Below are 17,778 nucleotides of genomic sequence, written 5' to 3'. Positions count from 1 at the left end.
GAACAATAACAGAATTATAGAGATACATTTTACATTACATTTTTCTTTTCTTTTTTTATGACATCTTGTATTTTTTGGGATATGTAATACCCCACTTGCTTCTCCCGCTTCTCTCTCTCCTTTTTCGGGTTCTTTTTGTTTGAGCCAGTCACTGAAGCAGACTTGAAAGATAAATAATTTAGATTATTAATTTGTCACTTTTCAACTAGTAAAACTTAGAAAGTTAATCAACTAATGTAAAACCCTTTTACTAAATTGGCTACGGCTACATAAAGTATATGAATGAATGAATGAATGAATGAATGAATGAAATAACAGATTACCTCTCAAAACTTGCAGCTTGGAGGGTGTCAGGGGAGGCTTTGCAGAATGTTTATTCGTGGGACACTCCTTTCCTAACACACTTCTGCTCTTTAAAGTGTTTGTCCCCCACAGTGCCACAGCTATCTCTTTAACATAGAGAGAATCTTTTGTAGATAAATTAATCTTCTCCCATGCCTCTTCTCTGATCCAAACTTTGTTTCCTATGTGGATCAAGACAAAACATAAATGAGCTTCAATTGTATGAAAAAAAAAAAAAAAAAAAACACTCTTCAAAATATCTTCTTTTATGTTCTACAGAAAAAAGACACTTATACATAATATATTCCAGTTGGTAGCTATAAATGTTGACGTTACTCCTACTTTGGCTACCACATAAGAGCTGCATTTTTTTTTTACAGATCACAATATTACAAATAAGAAGCTGTATTTTTCTTCCAACAAAGATATCTAGTCATTTCAGTGAGATCTTAACAATTTGTGTGGAACCTTTCAGCATGTGTCAAGCAACTTTAGTCTGGGTAGATGCCATATTTAATTCCAAGTGAATCAAAAATGAGGCTGTGTGGGATATGCATACAGTCAGTTAAAAAGGTTGTACCATCTAAATGTGCTGGATCTTTTTACTTCATCACCACCCATGTTTTCTAAAATTTATTTTTTTTCAACATTTCATCAACATAACAGTACATTTAACCGATTGTAAGTCTGTCTTTAACAGACAGTTGTTAGCTGTAGCTTTGATTTAATTAAAAGTCACAATATGTGATGATCATTAGCTTCAATGCAGAACATTAATAACTATGATTGGGACTGCCATATATACATACATTATAATGAGCAAAATATTGCATTAAAAATGTTGTGAATTCTTTGGGTTTAGATGCTGTGTTTCAGCGTGTTGTCCGAGGAGGAGCGCATCCACAACAGGAGTTTCACTATGTAATAGTTGATTACTATTAATAATAGCTCAAGTTAATCTGTGCATGATTTTGTGCAAGTGCAAGTTGTAATATTGTGTTTATTTTGTATAAATATCTAATTTATCATATAGGGGTGTTCCTTCAGCTCTTTAGCTTTAGCGCACGCAGCTCAAACACAACGTTATTTGAAACAGAAATACTAAAGATGTTTAATATTACTGTAGTATTAAAATGTTTAATATTACTGCAATATTAAAGAGTTCAATATGTTTTCAAAAACACCCATTCCTTCTATCCTAGGAGACTCTTGTAGGTAAAAAAAAAAAAATCAAGCAATATCTAATGATTCATATCACAGTAAAATTTTCCAAGTTTTGATTTTAGATTGAGAGAAAACTCTGATTAATCACATGTCCACTGTAGTGGACGTCATGCATCAATTGCTATATTTCAGCAACAATTCATAATTATAATGCAAATATTGTTTTTGAAATTTAAAACTTAACTTAATCTGCAGTGATTTTTTTTACTGTCAATAAATTTACTTGTATTATTAGAATGTAATTTTCATTGACATCAAAAAGTCATGTGATTACATATTGTATGACACTTGTAATGCATTACTTTACTTGTTAGATCAAAAAGTAATCTGATTTCGTAATGCATGTTATTGTAATGCGTTTCTTTACTCATAACATCAAAAAGTAATCTGATTACGTAATGCATGTTACTTGTAATGCGTTTCTTTACTCATAACATCACAAAGTAATCTGATTAGGTAATGCACATTACTTGTAGTTAATTACTTGTTAGATCAAAAAGTAATCTGATTAGGTAATGCACATTATTTGTAGTTAATTACTTGTTAGATCAAAAAGTAATCTGATTAGGTAATGCATGTTACTTGTAACACATTACTTTACTTGTAACATCAAAAAAGTAATCTGAATGTGTTATGCATGTTACTTGTAATGCATTACCCCCAACACTGATAATTTCAGATGAGATTGAAAAAAACGTATCACTAGGTTTTCTCAGAGGAGGGCTATGATAGAAATGTGCATGTCCATCTTGAACATAATCAGAATTATCAGCTAATAAGGGTAAATCTCCATACTCTGGTGCACTGGAGGGAGCATCTGAGTGGTTTCCACAGTTGTACCTTGACAGGCTGTAGAAAATTCTGATGGAATCACGTCCTCATGTTCTGATATCAAAGATACGCTAAGTGTATCCTTCTAGTTAATTTATAGCATAAAATAAACATGAATGAACATAATAGCGAATGATGTTTTTACGCGAAAAGATGTCGGTACACTTCATTTTTCAAGTTTAAATCCTCCAATGTTAATCTACTAACTCTCCTGACTGCTTTGTCGGACAAAATGGCGGATTATGATTGGTCACATCGCCTGTCAATCATACTCCCTGTGAAGGGTTGATGATGCAAAAATAATAACGATTCCACTGAAATTATTTGAAACTAGGGGTCGACCGATTAATCGGTCGGACGATTAATCGGACGATTTTTTGCATTTTTTAACATAATCGGCATCGTCCAATATCCAGTATATCAAGCCGATTATTAGGCGGGCACATCTGTGGGCAGCTAGTGTTGTTGTTGTTGTGGAACACGTTTTGGACGCACGCTGCGCCTAGAGTCATTCTCCAGCAGAGTGAGCAGACCTCATCCAGTGCCTAAGGAAGGAGCTAAGTTCCTTGGAGAAAACTCCTTTATATTTAATTAAAACCTTTTGATATGTTACTGCCAACTTCGAGAAAAAATATGAATAGGCGACATGACGTTCGGCTACTTTGGATATTGATAGCGTAGTTGAGGTTGCATTAGCACAGCAGAAGGAATCATGTCACAATAAGCAAGAATTTTGCAATTACAGACAGAGAATCTGAGATTTTTATTTGTTCTGTTTTGTGTGTCTTATATTTGAGAGGGTTGTCACTGAAGAGAAATAAGAAATAAAAAAGTCACCAACGCACTAAAGGACTGGGTTTGCTTATAGCGTCGTCGCTAGGTTTGGGTAGCTACAGACAGACAGACCCGGTGCTAATACGGCACTGGTGCCTTAACGACCGTTATTTACCGGACCGAATATGAATGCGGATTTATGTGCTTCATTTCAGTGCTACTGTTATGCCTGTGCTTCTCTTGGATGCTCTGACAACGGACGTTAGAAACGTGACGCTAGTCAGCAGTTAACTTTAGCATACCGTTAGCTAGTAGCTGGATTGAACACTGTTAAAATGCTGGCCAAACAGTGTAATGTGTGACTGTATTTCACTGTAGACTAGGGGTGGAACGGTAAATCTATTCGTATTGAACCGAAACGGTACGGGCGTCACGGTTCGTGTGTATACATTTACACGGAGAATACATGGTATAAAAATAAATAAAACTCGCGTGCAAATTAATTCATGTAATGCGGAACTACTGTTAGATACGCGGGTTCTTTGGGGACACCTTGCAATGCTGGAATATGGTGTGTGTGAGAGAGAGAGAGAGAGGGAGAAGGAGAGAGGGGCGCGGGCACGATCGAAAAGTCGCGTGTGTTTAAAGTCGCAAAGTGTTTACTTATATTTGTGTGTGTGTGTGTGTGTGTGTGTGTGGCGCAGATGCGATCGAACAGTGAAAACATACACCGTCATTTTGTTTATACAAGACATCATTCAAACTGCATAGTGTTTAAGTTACTGTCAATTAAAATTAAGGAAAACAAATATATTAATCTGAAATGTAGCAAATTAATTTTCAGTTCATTCAGGTACAATTACCAAACATATCTCAAGGTCTTTTTGTCTTTTGTACAAGTGCAGATTGGTCAAGTGTTCAATAAATGTTTTTGTTGAGAAATCTTGTCTATCTTAAGTAATTATTTGTGTTACATTTTATCTTTCAAATAGAGGTTAAAAACAAGCACATAATCGGCCAAATATCGGCCAATATAAATCGGCAGCATTAATCAGCCATCGGCCTACCCAGATTTCAAAAGATTGGCATCGTCATTGGCCTGAAAAAACCCATATTGGTCGACCTCTATTTGAAACTAAAGTAACGAGCCAATTTTTTTAGAATAAAAAAAGTAGAAAGTACCGATATTCATGTTAAAATGTAAGGAGTAAAAGTAAAAAGTCGGCACAAAAATAAATAGTAAAGTAAAGTAAAAATATCTGAAAAATCTACTTGAGTACAGTAACGAAGTATTTGTACTTCGTTACTTCCCATCTCTGCATATAGCCTATAACACGCTCTCACATGTTTATTTTTTAATAAACCATATTCAACAACATATAAAAATGAAATAATCTTTAGAGTAATTTGACAAAAGCCGCAGCCATCATTACCAAGCGCGAACCATTGACAGTGAATGAAACGAAGCGAACGTTTAAATGATGCGATATGTAAAATGAATGAAAAAATGATGGTTTTGTGTGAAAATTAGAGGGTCTAAGCTTTGTAATGATATCACATATGACTGTTAATGTTTCATCAGGACCTTTAAATATTTCGCCTCATAATTGTCTATGCAGGAAAAACCCTGTTTATATATAATATAAACTATATAAATATATATACAGTATATGTATGCAAATATTTCTTAAATATATACAAGCATGTATGTATTTATATATACAAAATAATTATACACAGTACACACACATATATTATGTAAACACAAACTTTTATTTTGGATGCGATTAATCGCGATTAATCTTTTGACAGCCCTATTAATAACTAATATTATTTTTATTGCATTTGTATTAGTTGTTTGAAGAGTTAAAAGAAAAATCGGTTGGTCTTAACACAAGTTTACAACCGGCAAGTCGGTCGGACTAAAAGGGAAAAATAAATAATTGGGTCGGTACTAAATTGACAGGGTCGGTCGGGTTACGGCAAACAAATATTTTACGATTTTAAAAAATTTTAAGGATGGCGTGAAATACAATTTGCAAGACAATGTATTTAATAAATAGTGCGTGTAATTTCTTCAGTACCGTCAGCAGAACTGATAACGTCCAAGCTTATCGATACTGCGGTCATCCATAATTTGGCCCCAGGGCCCATTTAATACTGGGTTTCAGTACCCATGCCTACATATGGGTGTGTGCATATGGATGAAAGCCTGTTGTGTTCGGTCTCTTGATTTGTGGTAGTAGCAGCTATTTTGAAACTCACCTTCTTCATCTACTGAGTGTGGATGGCATCAAGGTCTTGTCCTGAAGAATCACAGGGCCAAACGCTAGGGATAATATCTCATCTGATAACAAGAGCATAGCCATAAGTTTAAAAACTCTAATGATATCTTTAGCCCCTGATATTGCATTGGGGATATCAATTCAAACATTTTAAAGGCTAAGAGTATGAGCCATGAGTAAGCTGGCCAGATATCTGTGAAAAATAACTTGCATGCCTGAATCACATTTAGCATTTAAAAGTAAAAAAACAAATTCAGTATTTATCAGTAAAAAATATATACAAATAAATAAATACCCCTGAGTATGGTGTCTGTCTCACTGGCCAACATAACTCAAAACAGACCTAGAGAAATAAAATAAAATATACCAATGACCATGATATCCTGTTATCATAATAGTTAAATAAATTATTATAACTACGACCATTATACCATTATATCTGTCGCCTATTATTTAGCCTACAGGCTTCTCAAGGACAATCACACTGAAAAAACCTGGGGTTAATGCTTTTAAAATGTGAGACTTCTTTCAAAAGCATAAATCTTACAGACCCCAAACTTTTGGACAGCAGTGCATTGTATGTTTGAGGTGGTTTTGCTTACTAGTCATATGGTTCATAGCCGTGGAGATTTTCTTGGACGGGGGTGCAGCAGACCTTCAGCATGATGATCTACAGTAGGAACATAACATGCAATTTCACAGAGCCAACAATGTTACATAGGATTTACAATAGGGTTTATTACAAGAAACCAAGCTAGAGCAGAGGTGAACTGCAGAAAAGAGAAAGAATTATATATATATATATATATATTTCTTAAGATAATATATTAATTAATATAATAATTAATTATATATTAATATAAATAGATGCATATGAAATTAATAAAATGATTAGAAGTAAGCTAATTTATTTAACCTAAAAGAATGCACTGCACTGTTAGTAAGTGACGTCACTGATTAACAGTGCAGTGCATTCTTTTAGGTTAAATAAATTAGCTTACTTCCAATCACCCATTGACAAATTACCAGCAAAACAAAACTATCAAAAACTGTTATCTACACAAAGATGTGGTTAAAACCCCTAACTTTCATAAACAAGAGCTCCAGTCTATAGTTAGTAACGTAGGCCTAACTTACCTCTTCTGAAAATGGTTGAGATGCTAACGGACTTTTTCGAAGACACAAAACCATTTCTATAAAGTAAATATTCAACAGGAGCGTGTCAATTACACGTAATAAATGTGTCAGGGACGTTTGTATGTATTATTTGTGTTAATTTGTTGACTAAACTCACCTGAAAGCAGTGAAAACAACAGCGAGAGACAAGAGTTTTGCTGTGTGTCAGTTGATGACGTTTCCCCGTTTCCATCTGCTCTCGCGCAGCGCGCGCGCTCCAGTGTTTGAATGCGAATGTTCGAATTTTCACGCGCACGCACATTAAAACACTTCAAAGTCACGCAGCATTTAAATAAACATCTAGAATTAAAACATATAACAATTTAAAAAATCATTAATATTAAATCATGAATTTTAAACTCATTGTGTAGTTCTATGACCCATTCATGTGCAATATGCCAGGTTGTGCAATATGCCAGGTTGTGCAATGTGCCACTGGCACGCGAGTAAAAAAATTGTGACAGAAGTATTAAAAGTTTTTTATTTTATTTTTGAAAAATTCAATTTACATTTATATAATGATAAGTTGCGTTACAGTACTAATAATTGTGTTATATTACTAAATGGCAAGCAAAAAAAAAAAAAATCTGGGTTCCAGTCGGTTCCAATAATTAACTAGTGTATATTATAATCAACTTCGTCTATATTAACTTATTGTGTGTGTGTGTGTGTGTGTGTGTGTGTGTGTGTGTGTGAATTATTATTATTATACATAATTATATATATATATATATACTTATTATAATATATAAAATTATTATATATATAATAATTGTGTTATATTACTAAATGGCAAGCAAAAAAAAAAAATATATATCTCACCATAAGGTGAGATGTTCATCAGCTTGGCTAGGCTGGGAGACCAGCTAAAACCAGCTGACCACCAAATTGTCCAGGCTGGGAAACCAGCTTGATCAACTACGCCAGGCTGGGAGACCAGCTAAAACCAGCAAAGCCAGGCTGGGAGACCAGCTTGACCAGCTAGGCCAGGCTGGGAGACCAGCTAAAACCAGCAAAGCCAGGCTGGGAGACCAGCTTGACCAGCTAGGCCAGGCTGGGAGACCAGCTAAAACCAGCTAAGCCAGGCTGGGAGACCAGCTTGACCAGCTAGGCCAGGCTGGAAGACCAGCTAAAATAAGCTAAGCCAGGCTGGGAGACCAGCTTGACCAGCTAGGCCAGGCTGGGAGACCAGCTAAAACCAGCAAAGCCAGGCTGGGAGACCAGCTTGACCAGCTAGGCCAGGCTGGGAGACCAGCTAAAACCAGCTACGCCAGGCTGGGAGACCAGCTAAAACCAGCTACTTCCAGCTTAAACCAGCTAAAACCAGCCAACCAGCTTAGGCTGGTTTTAGCTGGATTTTTCAGCAGGGATGCACAGCAGATATATTTACATTGGACTGAACAAAAACATGCTCACAAAAAAAAAAAAACGGTACACTGAAAACCATGGTTCATTTTGTAGTTATGGCTTTACTACAACAACCATGGTTCATTTTATGGTTACTATGGTTTTACTACAAAAACCATGGTTAAACCAAGGTTATTGTAGTAAAACCATGGTTCATTTTGTAGTTACTATGGTTTTACTACAAAAACCATAGTTAAACCATGGTAACTACAAAAAAACCATAGTTACTACAAAAAAACCATGGTTAATTTTCGTAAGGCTAGGTTGGATAAAAATATATTATATTTGTAAGGAAAAGAGTTAGAATTATCTAAAAATACATTTAGGCCTATATTTTTGCATGATTTTGTAATGCACTTATAATAATAGTTGTTCACATACTATATCCGCACATATTATGATCTTCACATTTTCTATTGCACCTAAACAAAGGTATAAAACACAACTGCCAGTTGATGAGGGTGAGGATGAGGAAGATGAAGTTATAGTGACAATCCTGCAGGGAGAGAGTGAAGGGGGTCGCACACCGGACGAGAAGCGCTAGGACAACTCGAGGTATCGCACACCAGATGCGCACTTTGTCCGTTTATGGCCAGCAATATTGTTATGTTTAAGGATATTATGGAATTAAGATAATGTCTGTACTATGTTATGATTGTTCTTTACAATTAAATATTGTTGCAAACTAAAGTCTGCAGTCGGAACACCTCAGAGCGATCGTTAACTGAATGAATAGAGAATATCACCTGAAAATCAGATAACATCAGCAGTTTTCATCAACACAACTGATTTCTGTGAATGAATGTAAAACTAAATGTATATTGCAGAACAGTGTGAAGTCAGTATATTCATTAACCACTATTTGAGACAAATATAATGTAAATTTCAAATAAAACTATGTAAATGGCGCGGCAGGATTTTGAACAAGGTCCTGAGCCGTTGCTGGGCGCCGCCGGTGTGTGTACACTCATACAGAATAATGTGTTTGAATTTTTATATTCAAAAAAATTCTGCTCTGCGCCTCTCGTCCAGTGTGCGACCCATTTGAGGGTGAGCGCGAAGATGAGGATGTAGATAGATATGATAACTTGATATGATAATTTTATGATATGATGGTTTGGTAATACTTGCGTTCCACTATGGTACAATGTTGCCTGAGAGCAACAGCTGGATATGAATTGTTACTTTTTATTCAATTTGAAATTTATAATACATTAAAAACTGGATAAATATTCTTGTTCAAGTGTCTGGTTGAAGAAATTGATGTTTTTAATAAATATATTCCTTTTTTCTACATTATCAAATGTCTCAATTTGTCCGTTGTGGTACAACTTTTAAAATTAAATATATTCAATTAATGAAAATGTTTATTGATATTGTTATAGTGTCCAATTTTAAGCAGGAAAAACACCACAAATATTTTTTCCCTCATTGATATCATATTGCCATTCCATAGATGGTTCATAAACATTACAGATATTATAACTCTTTTCTTTGTGGACAGAGACTGGAAGATGATGTCATACATATGCATCAATTATTTAGTCTTTGTATCTGTTAAATTGTCTATTTAGGATTTGTTCATCCTTCTGATAATCACAAAGAATATGTTGTATATATGTAGCAAGAAGGCCAAATCCTACATATTTGAATGATTTAAACTTTTCCACAACCTTCACCTAATTTGTTTCAAAATTATTTTACAAGCACTCAGTAGGCTACACAACCACAACTGCTGAGGATCATCATTCTTTGCTGCCACTTCAAATATGTTCAATAAGCCTATTTTACAAGAGTTGAAATATCCTACCAGTAACTTTCCTCACACAAATAATAAAATAAAAATAAAATTAGAAATGAACACACCCAGCTGGAAAATATGACTATAAGCTTCAAAGTAACATTACACATGTTTCTAGTAACAAGTACAGGTAAGTGCTTTATCATTAATAGAATTATTATCATTAAAAGAAGCCTGGCAAAGCCTTTTCATCATGTTTAACAGGAATAATGTTAAAGGGTATGTTCGGTATTTTACACTTAAAGCCCTGTTTATAGATCGTTTCTGATGAAATAGAACGGTTAAGATTAAAATTTGGACACATGCTCCTGTCCCGAGAATTTTAGGTTTATTTCGCTTTCCCCCCCACCCCCACAATGGTTGTCAAGGTGCACTGGAACATTCCTTCCTAAAACACATTCAACTTTTGTTTACAAAGAGATGAAACTCACCGAGTGGTCAGGGGTGTTCACTGATATGCTCACGCAAAAGATGCTTTCCAACAGGTTTTATCGTAGTTTTTGTCCAACTCCATTGACTTGTATTGAAAGAGCTGTGTGAGGTACGGTATTACTCCGCCGCTTCTTCTTCTGCTTCTTCTGTGTATTCAATGAAATGCCAGCGGTTTGCTTGCAATTGGCAAAGGTGCATTATCGCCACCAACTGGGCTGGAGTGTCTATAATTCAAGCTCTCAACGGAAGAATCTACGGGTGTGAGACGTTTGGAAAAATAGGTCCACAGTTTTACAACGAATGGTAAAACACCTGTTGGAAAGCATCCCCACTAAGCAAAATGATGTCCGAAAGACGTCTTTTCAACGTCTTTGTCACAAAAATCGGACGTTGAAAAGACGTCCACTGAGGGTCTAGAATGAAAGTTGATATGACGTCTTTTTTCGACGTGTTCTGCACGTCCGATATAGACGTTCATCGAACCTTCGTACAAGGTTAAACACTAGTTCATATGTGGGCATTGTGGACATATTTCAACATCATTTATTGTCTTATTTAGACATTATTACTTTGACTATTGCTGTCAGATGATCTTAGTGAGAATAAACAGAGGTTTAGATGTTGATATTTGTTTAATTTGAAGTGTCACCATTGTGGTGATCAGTGATTGCTTTAGTTGGGCTCTTGGTCCCCTTTCTTTATACTTTAATTTTCCTTTGACTGCTGTAACAGTGTGTTTGTGTAACACAATTGTTGTGGCAGAGGATGTCTATAAAAAGTTTGAGTGTTATCAGCTCATTGTTGATGATGACATAATCATCACAAAATGGGCATCTAATATTGTTTAAAGTTTTGTGTTTATATTTGGGATTAATAACCACCATCCTTGTGGAACTGCAATATTGGTGCAAAAGCATTAAATTATCACTTATTTGAAGGTGTATATAAAGCATGTGCACATGATGTTTTGAGCAAATGTATCAAATAGTCACACTCAGACATCAAGATTTTAGATATGAATCACAACAACGGTGAAAAAAAAAAAAGAAAAAAAAAAGCTTCATCCTGCAATGCATGATGGGTAGCTTTCATAGTACAAAACTCATTCTTGATTCTCAAGCTTTTTTGTTTTGATTGTCACTGTTGTTGTGATTCATATCCAAAATCTTTATGTCTGTGTGTGACTATATGATACTCTTGCTCAAAACATGTGCACATGATTTTTATCCACCAAATAAGTTATAATTTTAATGCTTTTGGCACCAATATTGCAGTTCCACAAGGATGGTGGTTATTAATCCCAAATATAAATACAAAACTTTAAACAATATTAGATGCCCATTTTGTGATGATTATGTCGTCATCAACATTGAGCTGATAACACTCAAACTTTTTCTAGGCTTTCTCTGCCACAACAATTGTGTTACACAAACACAGTTACAGCAGTCAAAGGAAAATTAAAGTATAAAGAAAGGGGACCAAGAGCCCAACTAAAGCAATCACTGATCACCACAATGGTGACACTTCAAATTAAACAAATATCAACATCTAAACCTCTGTTTATTCTCACTAAGATCATCTGACAGCAATAGTCAAAGTAATAATGTCTAAATAAGACAATAAATGATGTTGAAATATGTCCACAATGCCCACATATGAACTAGTGTTTAACCTTGTACGAAGGTTCGATGAACGTCTATATCGGACGTGCAGAACACGTCGAAAAAAGACGTCATATCAACTTTCATTCTAGACCCTCAGTGGACGTCTTTTCAACGTCCGATTTTTGTGACAAAGACGTTGAAAAGACGTCTTTCGGACATCATTTTGCTTAGTGGGTCTTTTTCAGCGATTTTTGAGTGAGCATATCAGTGAACACCCCTGACCACTCGGTGAGTTTCACGTCTTTGTAAACGAAAGTTTAATGTGTTTTAGGAAGGAATGTTCCAGTGTTATTTTCTGGTCCCGTTAATTGTGCCATGAATGTGAACATATGTTGACTGTGAATTTTTTATATAACTTTTCGTGTAAAGAATGATACAATTTAGCGGGTAGAAGTTTGATACGGTTAGACTTTGTGTGAGAGCACTTTGTGGACTACAACTCTCGACGCGTTTGAAACGTCAACACCACTAGCACACGGACTAGCTCACGGATCCCGCTAAACATGGCTGTGTCTTTGATGCACTTCACCTCCTTCTTTCAGGGAGAGGACAAAATCGTTGAGGTTGGCGAAAACCACGGGTAAAAGTCAACTTTATGGGGTGACGTCACATGGCGACATGTAGTCTTTCTCGTTATGTCTTTTCCACAACTGCTAGCCGAAGAATCATACCATATACTGTCAAACTCGTAACATGAAAAGTTATATAAAAAATTCACAGACAACATATGTTCACATTCATGGCACAATTCAAACGGGACCAGAAAATAATAATTTTCTCCCATTCACTTGCATTGACGGTTTTTCAACTTTGAGGTCCAGCGGGGTTTTACGGAAGGGGCGGGACTTACCAGCTCTATAGATAGAAAGACGGTTCACTACTTGAATGGGAGAAACTGCAATCAGTGTTGCCAGATTGGGACGGTGATTTCCAGCCCAAAAGCTCACCAAAACCCGCCCACTACAAGAAAAAACCGCCCAAAATTTTACTGGCAAAATAATATGATATAATTTCATTGTCATTCAAGGTTGATAAGCATAATTTGTATCTCCTTAAAACAAAATAACAATGATAAAATAAAATAAAAAATAAATAAAATAAAAAATTCCAGGAAAACAGATCAAAACAGGGCAATAATTAAGGAGAATTAGCCAATATGACTAAAATGTCCAGATGGACACTGTCAAAACGGCAATCAAGAAATGAACCGATGACTTTAACCCTCGGAAGTACACATTGCAGAACATAACGCAGAATTTAGCAGTCAAACTCATTCATCGTTGATTCAAACCTTTTTCAGCAGCTGTCAGGGTCGAGTATTGTGCAGTCTGGACGGTGTAAAAGTTGCCGATGTCTGGTTTGGCTAGTGTGCACATGACCATGGACATATTTCACGTCCCATATTTAATTTCATTTCAAGTCATTCAACTGTGCTCTCCTCAGAGTTATATTCACCATCGATATCTCCCACCAGGTGTACGTTTTAAGAGCTGCTCACTATCTCACTCTTTACTGTGTAGATACAACTTACTGTATAGTAGGCTATATCACTTTGGCATTAGCGTTCACTTGAATATACAGCTACAACTTATCGCGCTCAATCGCATCTGCCTGCGGATCGCTGATTGGCTAAAAGTGCGTGCTCGTCGGTGATGTCAACACTAACGCCAGCTGACTCTGCATGGGCGTGTGTATGTCATGATGACTGATTTTATGGACTACATGCACACTTTAATTTAGTTTTTTAACAAATTAGACTTTAAAATGTAGATGTTTGAAAACCGCCGAACTGACCCCAAACCAGCCCAAATTTTGTCCACCCGCCCAAACCCTTTTTTACCCGCACAATCAAATTCAAAACCGCCCAATTGGGCAACACTGACTGCAATCCACAATACGGCGTAATAGTCACGCCTTCTAAGTAAAAGAGCCAATCGCTGATCGGTAATGTCATCGCATCACTACAGCTGACATTTGCTTCGCCTCCCATAGAAACATGACTCTTAGTAGTGCACATGTGCATTGGCTTGTCTAGCCTGACAAATTTAGATTTTTTTAATGCTATTTGAGCAGAAGAAACAACTTTTATGTTACAGTTCATGTCAGATTTCTTTGCTGTTGTTGTGAGATCTGATATTATCTCATCTCCTGATTAGCCTCATAACCAAAGTTATCTAGAATAGCCTTGTGCTGTCAGGTCAGATTTCTAGGATTAGTTTCCCTCGGCTTATCTAACATATATCAGCAAATCTAGGAATATTATTACCCTATTGTGTAACAATACATATCTATAAGTTCAAACCTATGGAGCAAAGTTTATGCTTACCTTCCAGCAGAATCTGGTCCAAAGGTGTTCTTTGAAGAATAGAAGTAATATACCCTATTCCTATAATGCTCTGTTATAATATGTATAGAACTGTCTTTTGATGAGCTGAAATATAAATAAACGGTACTTGTCTTTATAAAGTAAAATTTATTTATACAAAAGATTAAAACACTGGTTATACAATAAAACAGATATGTAGCAAATCAACAAAAGGTTACAGGTTATAATACGTTCAGTTCTATCCTAATCCAGGGCAGTCCTGTGAATGGATTCACAAAGGCTAAATACCTTTTATGCAGTTCCAGAAATATGATTAACTTGTTCTCATCCGAGTTTAGCAAGTTAAGAAATTCAGCAGAGCAATATAAATCAAAGAGTAACGAATAAAAATGAAGATGGGCTATGTTCCCTTCAGGGCTGCAAAGACATCAAAATCAAAAGCGCACAGCCACTCATACAGAAGCACTCCTATATATAGGAACGTTTTGGTTACATCAGTTCCTGTGCCTACGCTAGGGTTTTTCCCAGAAGAAGTAAAACCATGTGACTAATAAATCAATGACAATGTAAAACATGTGACATATATAACTCATGAAACAATGTGACTTTTAGTACTTCATTGTATTAACTCCTGGGCATTGTGTTCAATTTATGTTTACCACAAGTGTGTATTCGTTTCAGCATTCTTTCTTCCTTTCCTTCCTTTCCATCTTGGGAACCTCTGTGTGTGTGTTCTTGAGTATAAGTCCGGAAATGGAGATGTATTTGTTAGTGCATTATACATTTCAGTGCTTAAAGCACCTTCTCTTGCACTGTTTAAAAATGTAATTTAATTGTGAGTTCAGCAAGCAGTTTTGAGATTTCAGGATTCCCCCATTCAAATAGATAGGACTTGATTTTGGATGGTTAAATACATGGTAAATATGGCTGCAGAGTGAACAGACTTTCCTTGAAAGGGACTTTGCTGCGGCAATCCTCTCAAGTCATGTGACCAAAGTCTTTCTCCATCTGTAAGAAAACAACAAATCACAGAAGGTTAATAAGAGAAATGAACAGCATTTACAGCTACAGAATGCTTAAATGTTTATTTCTTATCGAGATAGTTTGATCAGTTTAGGTGAAATCAAACACAGATCTGAATGTGATGTAATTTACTACAAAGACCAACTACACTAGTACATTATCTCACCTAACTGATGGGGCTTTCTACAGAAGCTCTGGGTGGTTTCTCTCCCAGTCTGCTTTGAAAAACAATCACAAACATAATGAAACACAAATTTAGCACAATAAATACGTTTTTTTCTCACCACAGTATTTGTAAGTGATACTTACCCTTTTTGGAATGATAGTACATCACACCAGCAACTGCAGCAGCAAACACCAGCAGAACACCAACAACTATTCCTGCTACAGCACCTGAAGACAGACCTGAACCTGGAACAGATGAAGGCAGACCATCATTACTGTGAGTGAATCTGTCAGATTGATCTATAATGTAATGGAAAATTTAGATTTTCATTGATTTACAGTGTTGATTTTCATTATTTTCATTATTAAGACATTGAAATGATCTTTGCTGGACTGTACGTAGTCTGCCAACATATGACTAATGTGTGTGTGTTTTTAAACACTGGGAAACAGGTGAGACGTCAGGGGGAGGCAGATTGAAAAGGGGCTCTGACCCCTAGGGTCAGAGGCCGTCCAATTTAGAACTTGTGAGTTTGTAAGAATAAACTCAGCAGGATTAGGTGACTAGCAGAGAAACCCCTTGTTTAGATAAGAGCCTGTAAGCAGAAGACCTTTAAAGCAGTATAAAGACTCCTCTGCCCTCCCTCTCGTTGTCGCACTTGTTTCACAGACTGTACTGGTGACTTCTGTGTGGCAACTGGGCCTTCTTGCAAGAATAAAATACTTTTAAAAGACAATTTGACTTCAGAAATGTCTCTTACGCAGTGATGGTTGTTTAATGAATATTTTTGCCACAACATATAACAAACACAATGAGATATCAGTTGGTCTGAGAGAGTTGATCTAATTCTGATTCCCCATTTAATCCCACCGGTCACAATAGTGACCGTAAAAAAATGTTTCATTTCTAAGGCTATAAAAATGTTACTGAATGATCTATCAATGCATTTCCAGCAGATATTGAAATAATAAAGGGTCTCAATGAAATATGTGCAGTGTTGCATGTTTACTGTAAATTGTCACATGCCCATGTGTACTTCCTGTTTGCGCCAAGAGAAGAGGATGGCAGCAAGAAAGCTCCCAAAGAAAAGGGTGGTAAAGTATGTTAACATAAAGATAGGACATAGATTTTTGGTACACATCATGTTTAAGGTGTCTAGTATTGATATATGCATTTGCAATTACTCAACTTTGTTTAATGTGGTCATAAAACTCACAAACATGTCAACGGCAACAATAGTGACCGGTGGGATAACCCATTGTATCTACATACTAATACACATAGGCTAACTGTTCTACCTTACTTTCTACCTAATTTTACACACACACACACACACACACACACACACACACACACACACACACACACACACACACACACACACACACACACACACACACACACAAACAAACACACACACACACACACACACACACACACACACACACACACACGGTCATGTCTTCTCTGATGTCTGATCTCCACACACACACAGACACACACAGATAAACACACACAGAAACACACACACACACACACACACACACACACACACACACACACACACACACACACACGGTCACGTCTCCTCTGATGTCTGATCTCCACACACACACACACCGATCATAAAACACACTTTTTCACACACTTTTCCATGAAAATTTCTAAAAATTATGATTGATTGTTTCAAAGGGATACTAATGACACATGATTTGGATATTTTTGTGTCTGGGAAAAATTTGGGATTAAATGGGTTAAAAGTAATCACTTTCCAGTGCCGGCTCTAGGCATGGGCAGAGGTAAGTGATCCCACTCAATCAGAATTTAGGCACAGATCGTGTTAATCTGTTTTTTTAAGATTTGATAAAGGCCTGTAGCAGTGTTAATTTTATTCCATATTTTTTTTCACAGATGAAAACGGACGGTAACTAAATAAAAAACAGTTCTGAATGTAAAAAACTGACAAAAATCTATTTACATTTTCGTGAAACGAATAAAAACCAGACGAAAATGTTCATTAGGGACGATTTGGGAAGTGTTGGATTACAAATGTATTAAATGTTTAATTTGCAACAGTAAAAGTTGAGTATATTGAAGTTAGCATTTTAAGGTTAGGTTAGGATAATGGTATCAACAGTTTCTGCCAGACCTGTTTTCTCTATTACAAGTCACCTTTTGTCGTTAATGGCTTGAGCCAGTAGCCCCAAGACGCACCTTTTGTCTTTAATGGCTCTTTGAGTCCCAGTATCACTCAGACTGATGGGATTAGCACATGAATGATTCGTCTATGCAATTTGCAATGCAATAGACTGTTATGCTGATTGAAT

The 17,778-nt window shown here is 36.1% G+C and overlaps 2 protein-coding genes across 3 annotated transcripts in view; both read right to left on the bottom strand.

The window, feature by feature from the left end:
• Positions 1-17,778, bottom strand: part of LOC307170525 (uncharacterized protein) — a gene marked incomplete at its 3' end in the record, with an annotated part of 195,647 nt that overhangs the window by 83,484 nt on the left and 94,385 nt on the right. The window lies entirely within an intron of this gene.
• The window catches only part of LOC307169960 (uncharacterized protein), a 38,560-nt gene continuing 35,171 nt past the window's right edge, over positions 14,390-17,778 (bottom strand). The window contains exons 4-6 of one of the 2 annotated variants that reach the window (XM_079890853.1): positions 15,595-15,696; positions 15,452-15,500; positions 14,390-15,270 (exon numbers count right to left, since the gene is read on the bottom strand). In XM_079890853.1, the coding sequence (XP_079746979.1) occupies positions 15,469-15,500; positions 15,595-15,696 (134 nt within the window). In that variant the 3' untranslated portion in view covers positions 14,390-15,270; positions 15,452-15,468. Of the gene's footprint in view, positions 15,271-15,451; positions 15,504-15,594; positions 15,697-17,778 lie in introns of both variants that reach the window. The other variant, XM_079890852.1, reaches the window with a different exon arrangement.

The sequence above is a fragment of the Squalius cephalus genome (genome assembly GCF_949319135.1).
Source record: "Squalius cephalus genome assembly, chromosome: 13".
NCBI classification, from domain to species: domain Eukaryota; kingdom Metazoa; phylum Chordata; class Actinopteri; order Cypriniformes; family Leuciscidae; genus Squalius; species Squalius cephalus.
Note: the sequence above shows the minus strand (reverse complement) of the source record. Positions and strands in the feature narration are given on the sequence as shown.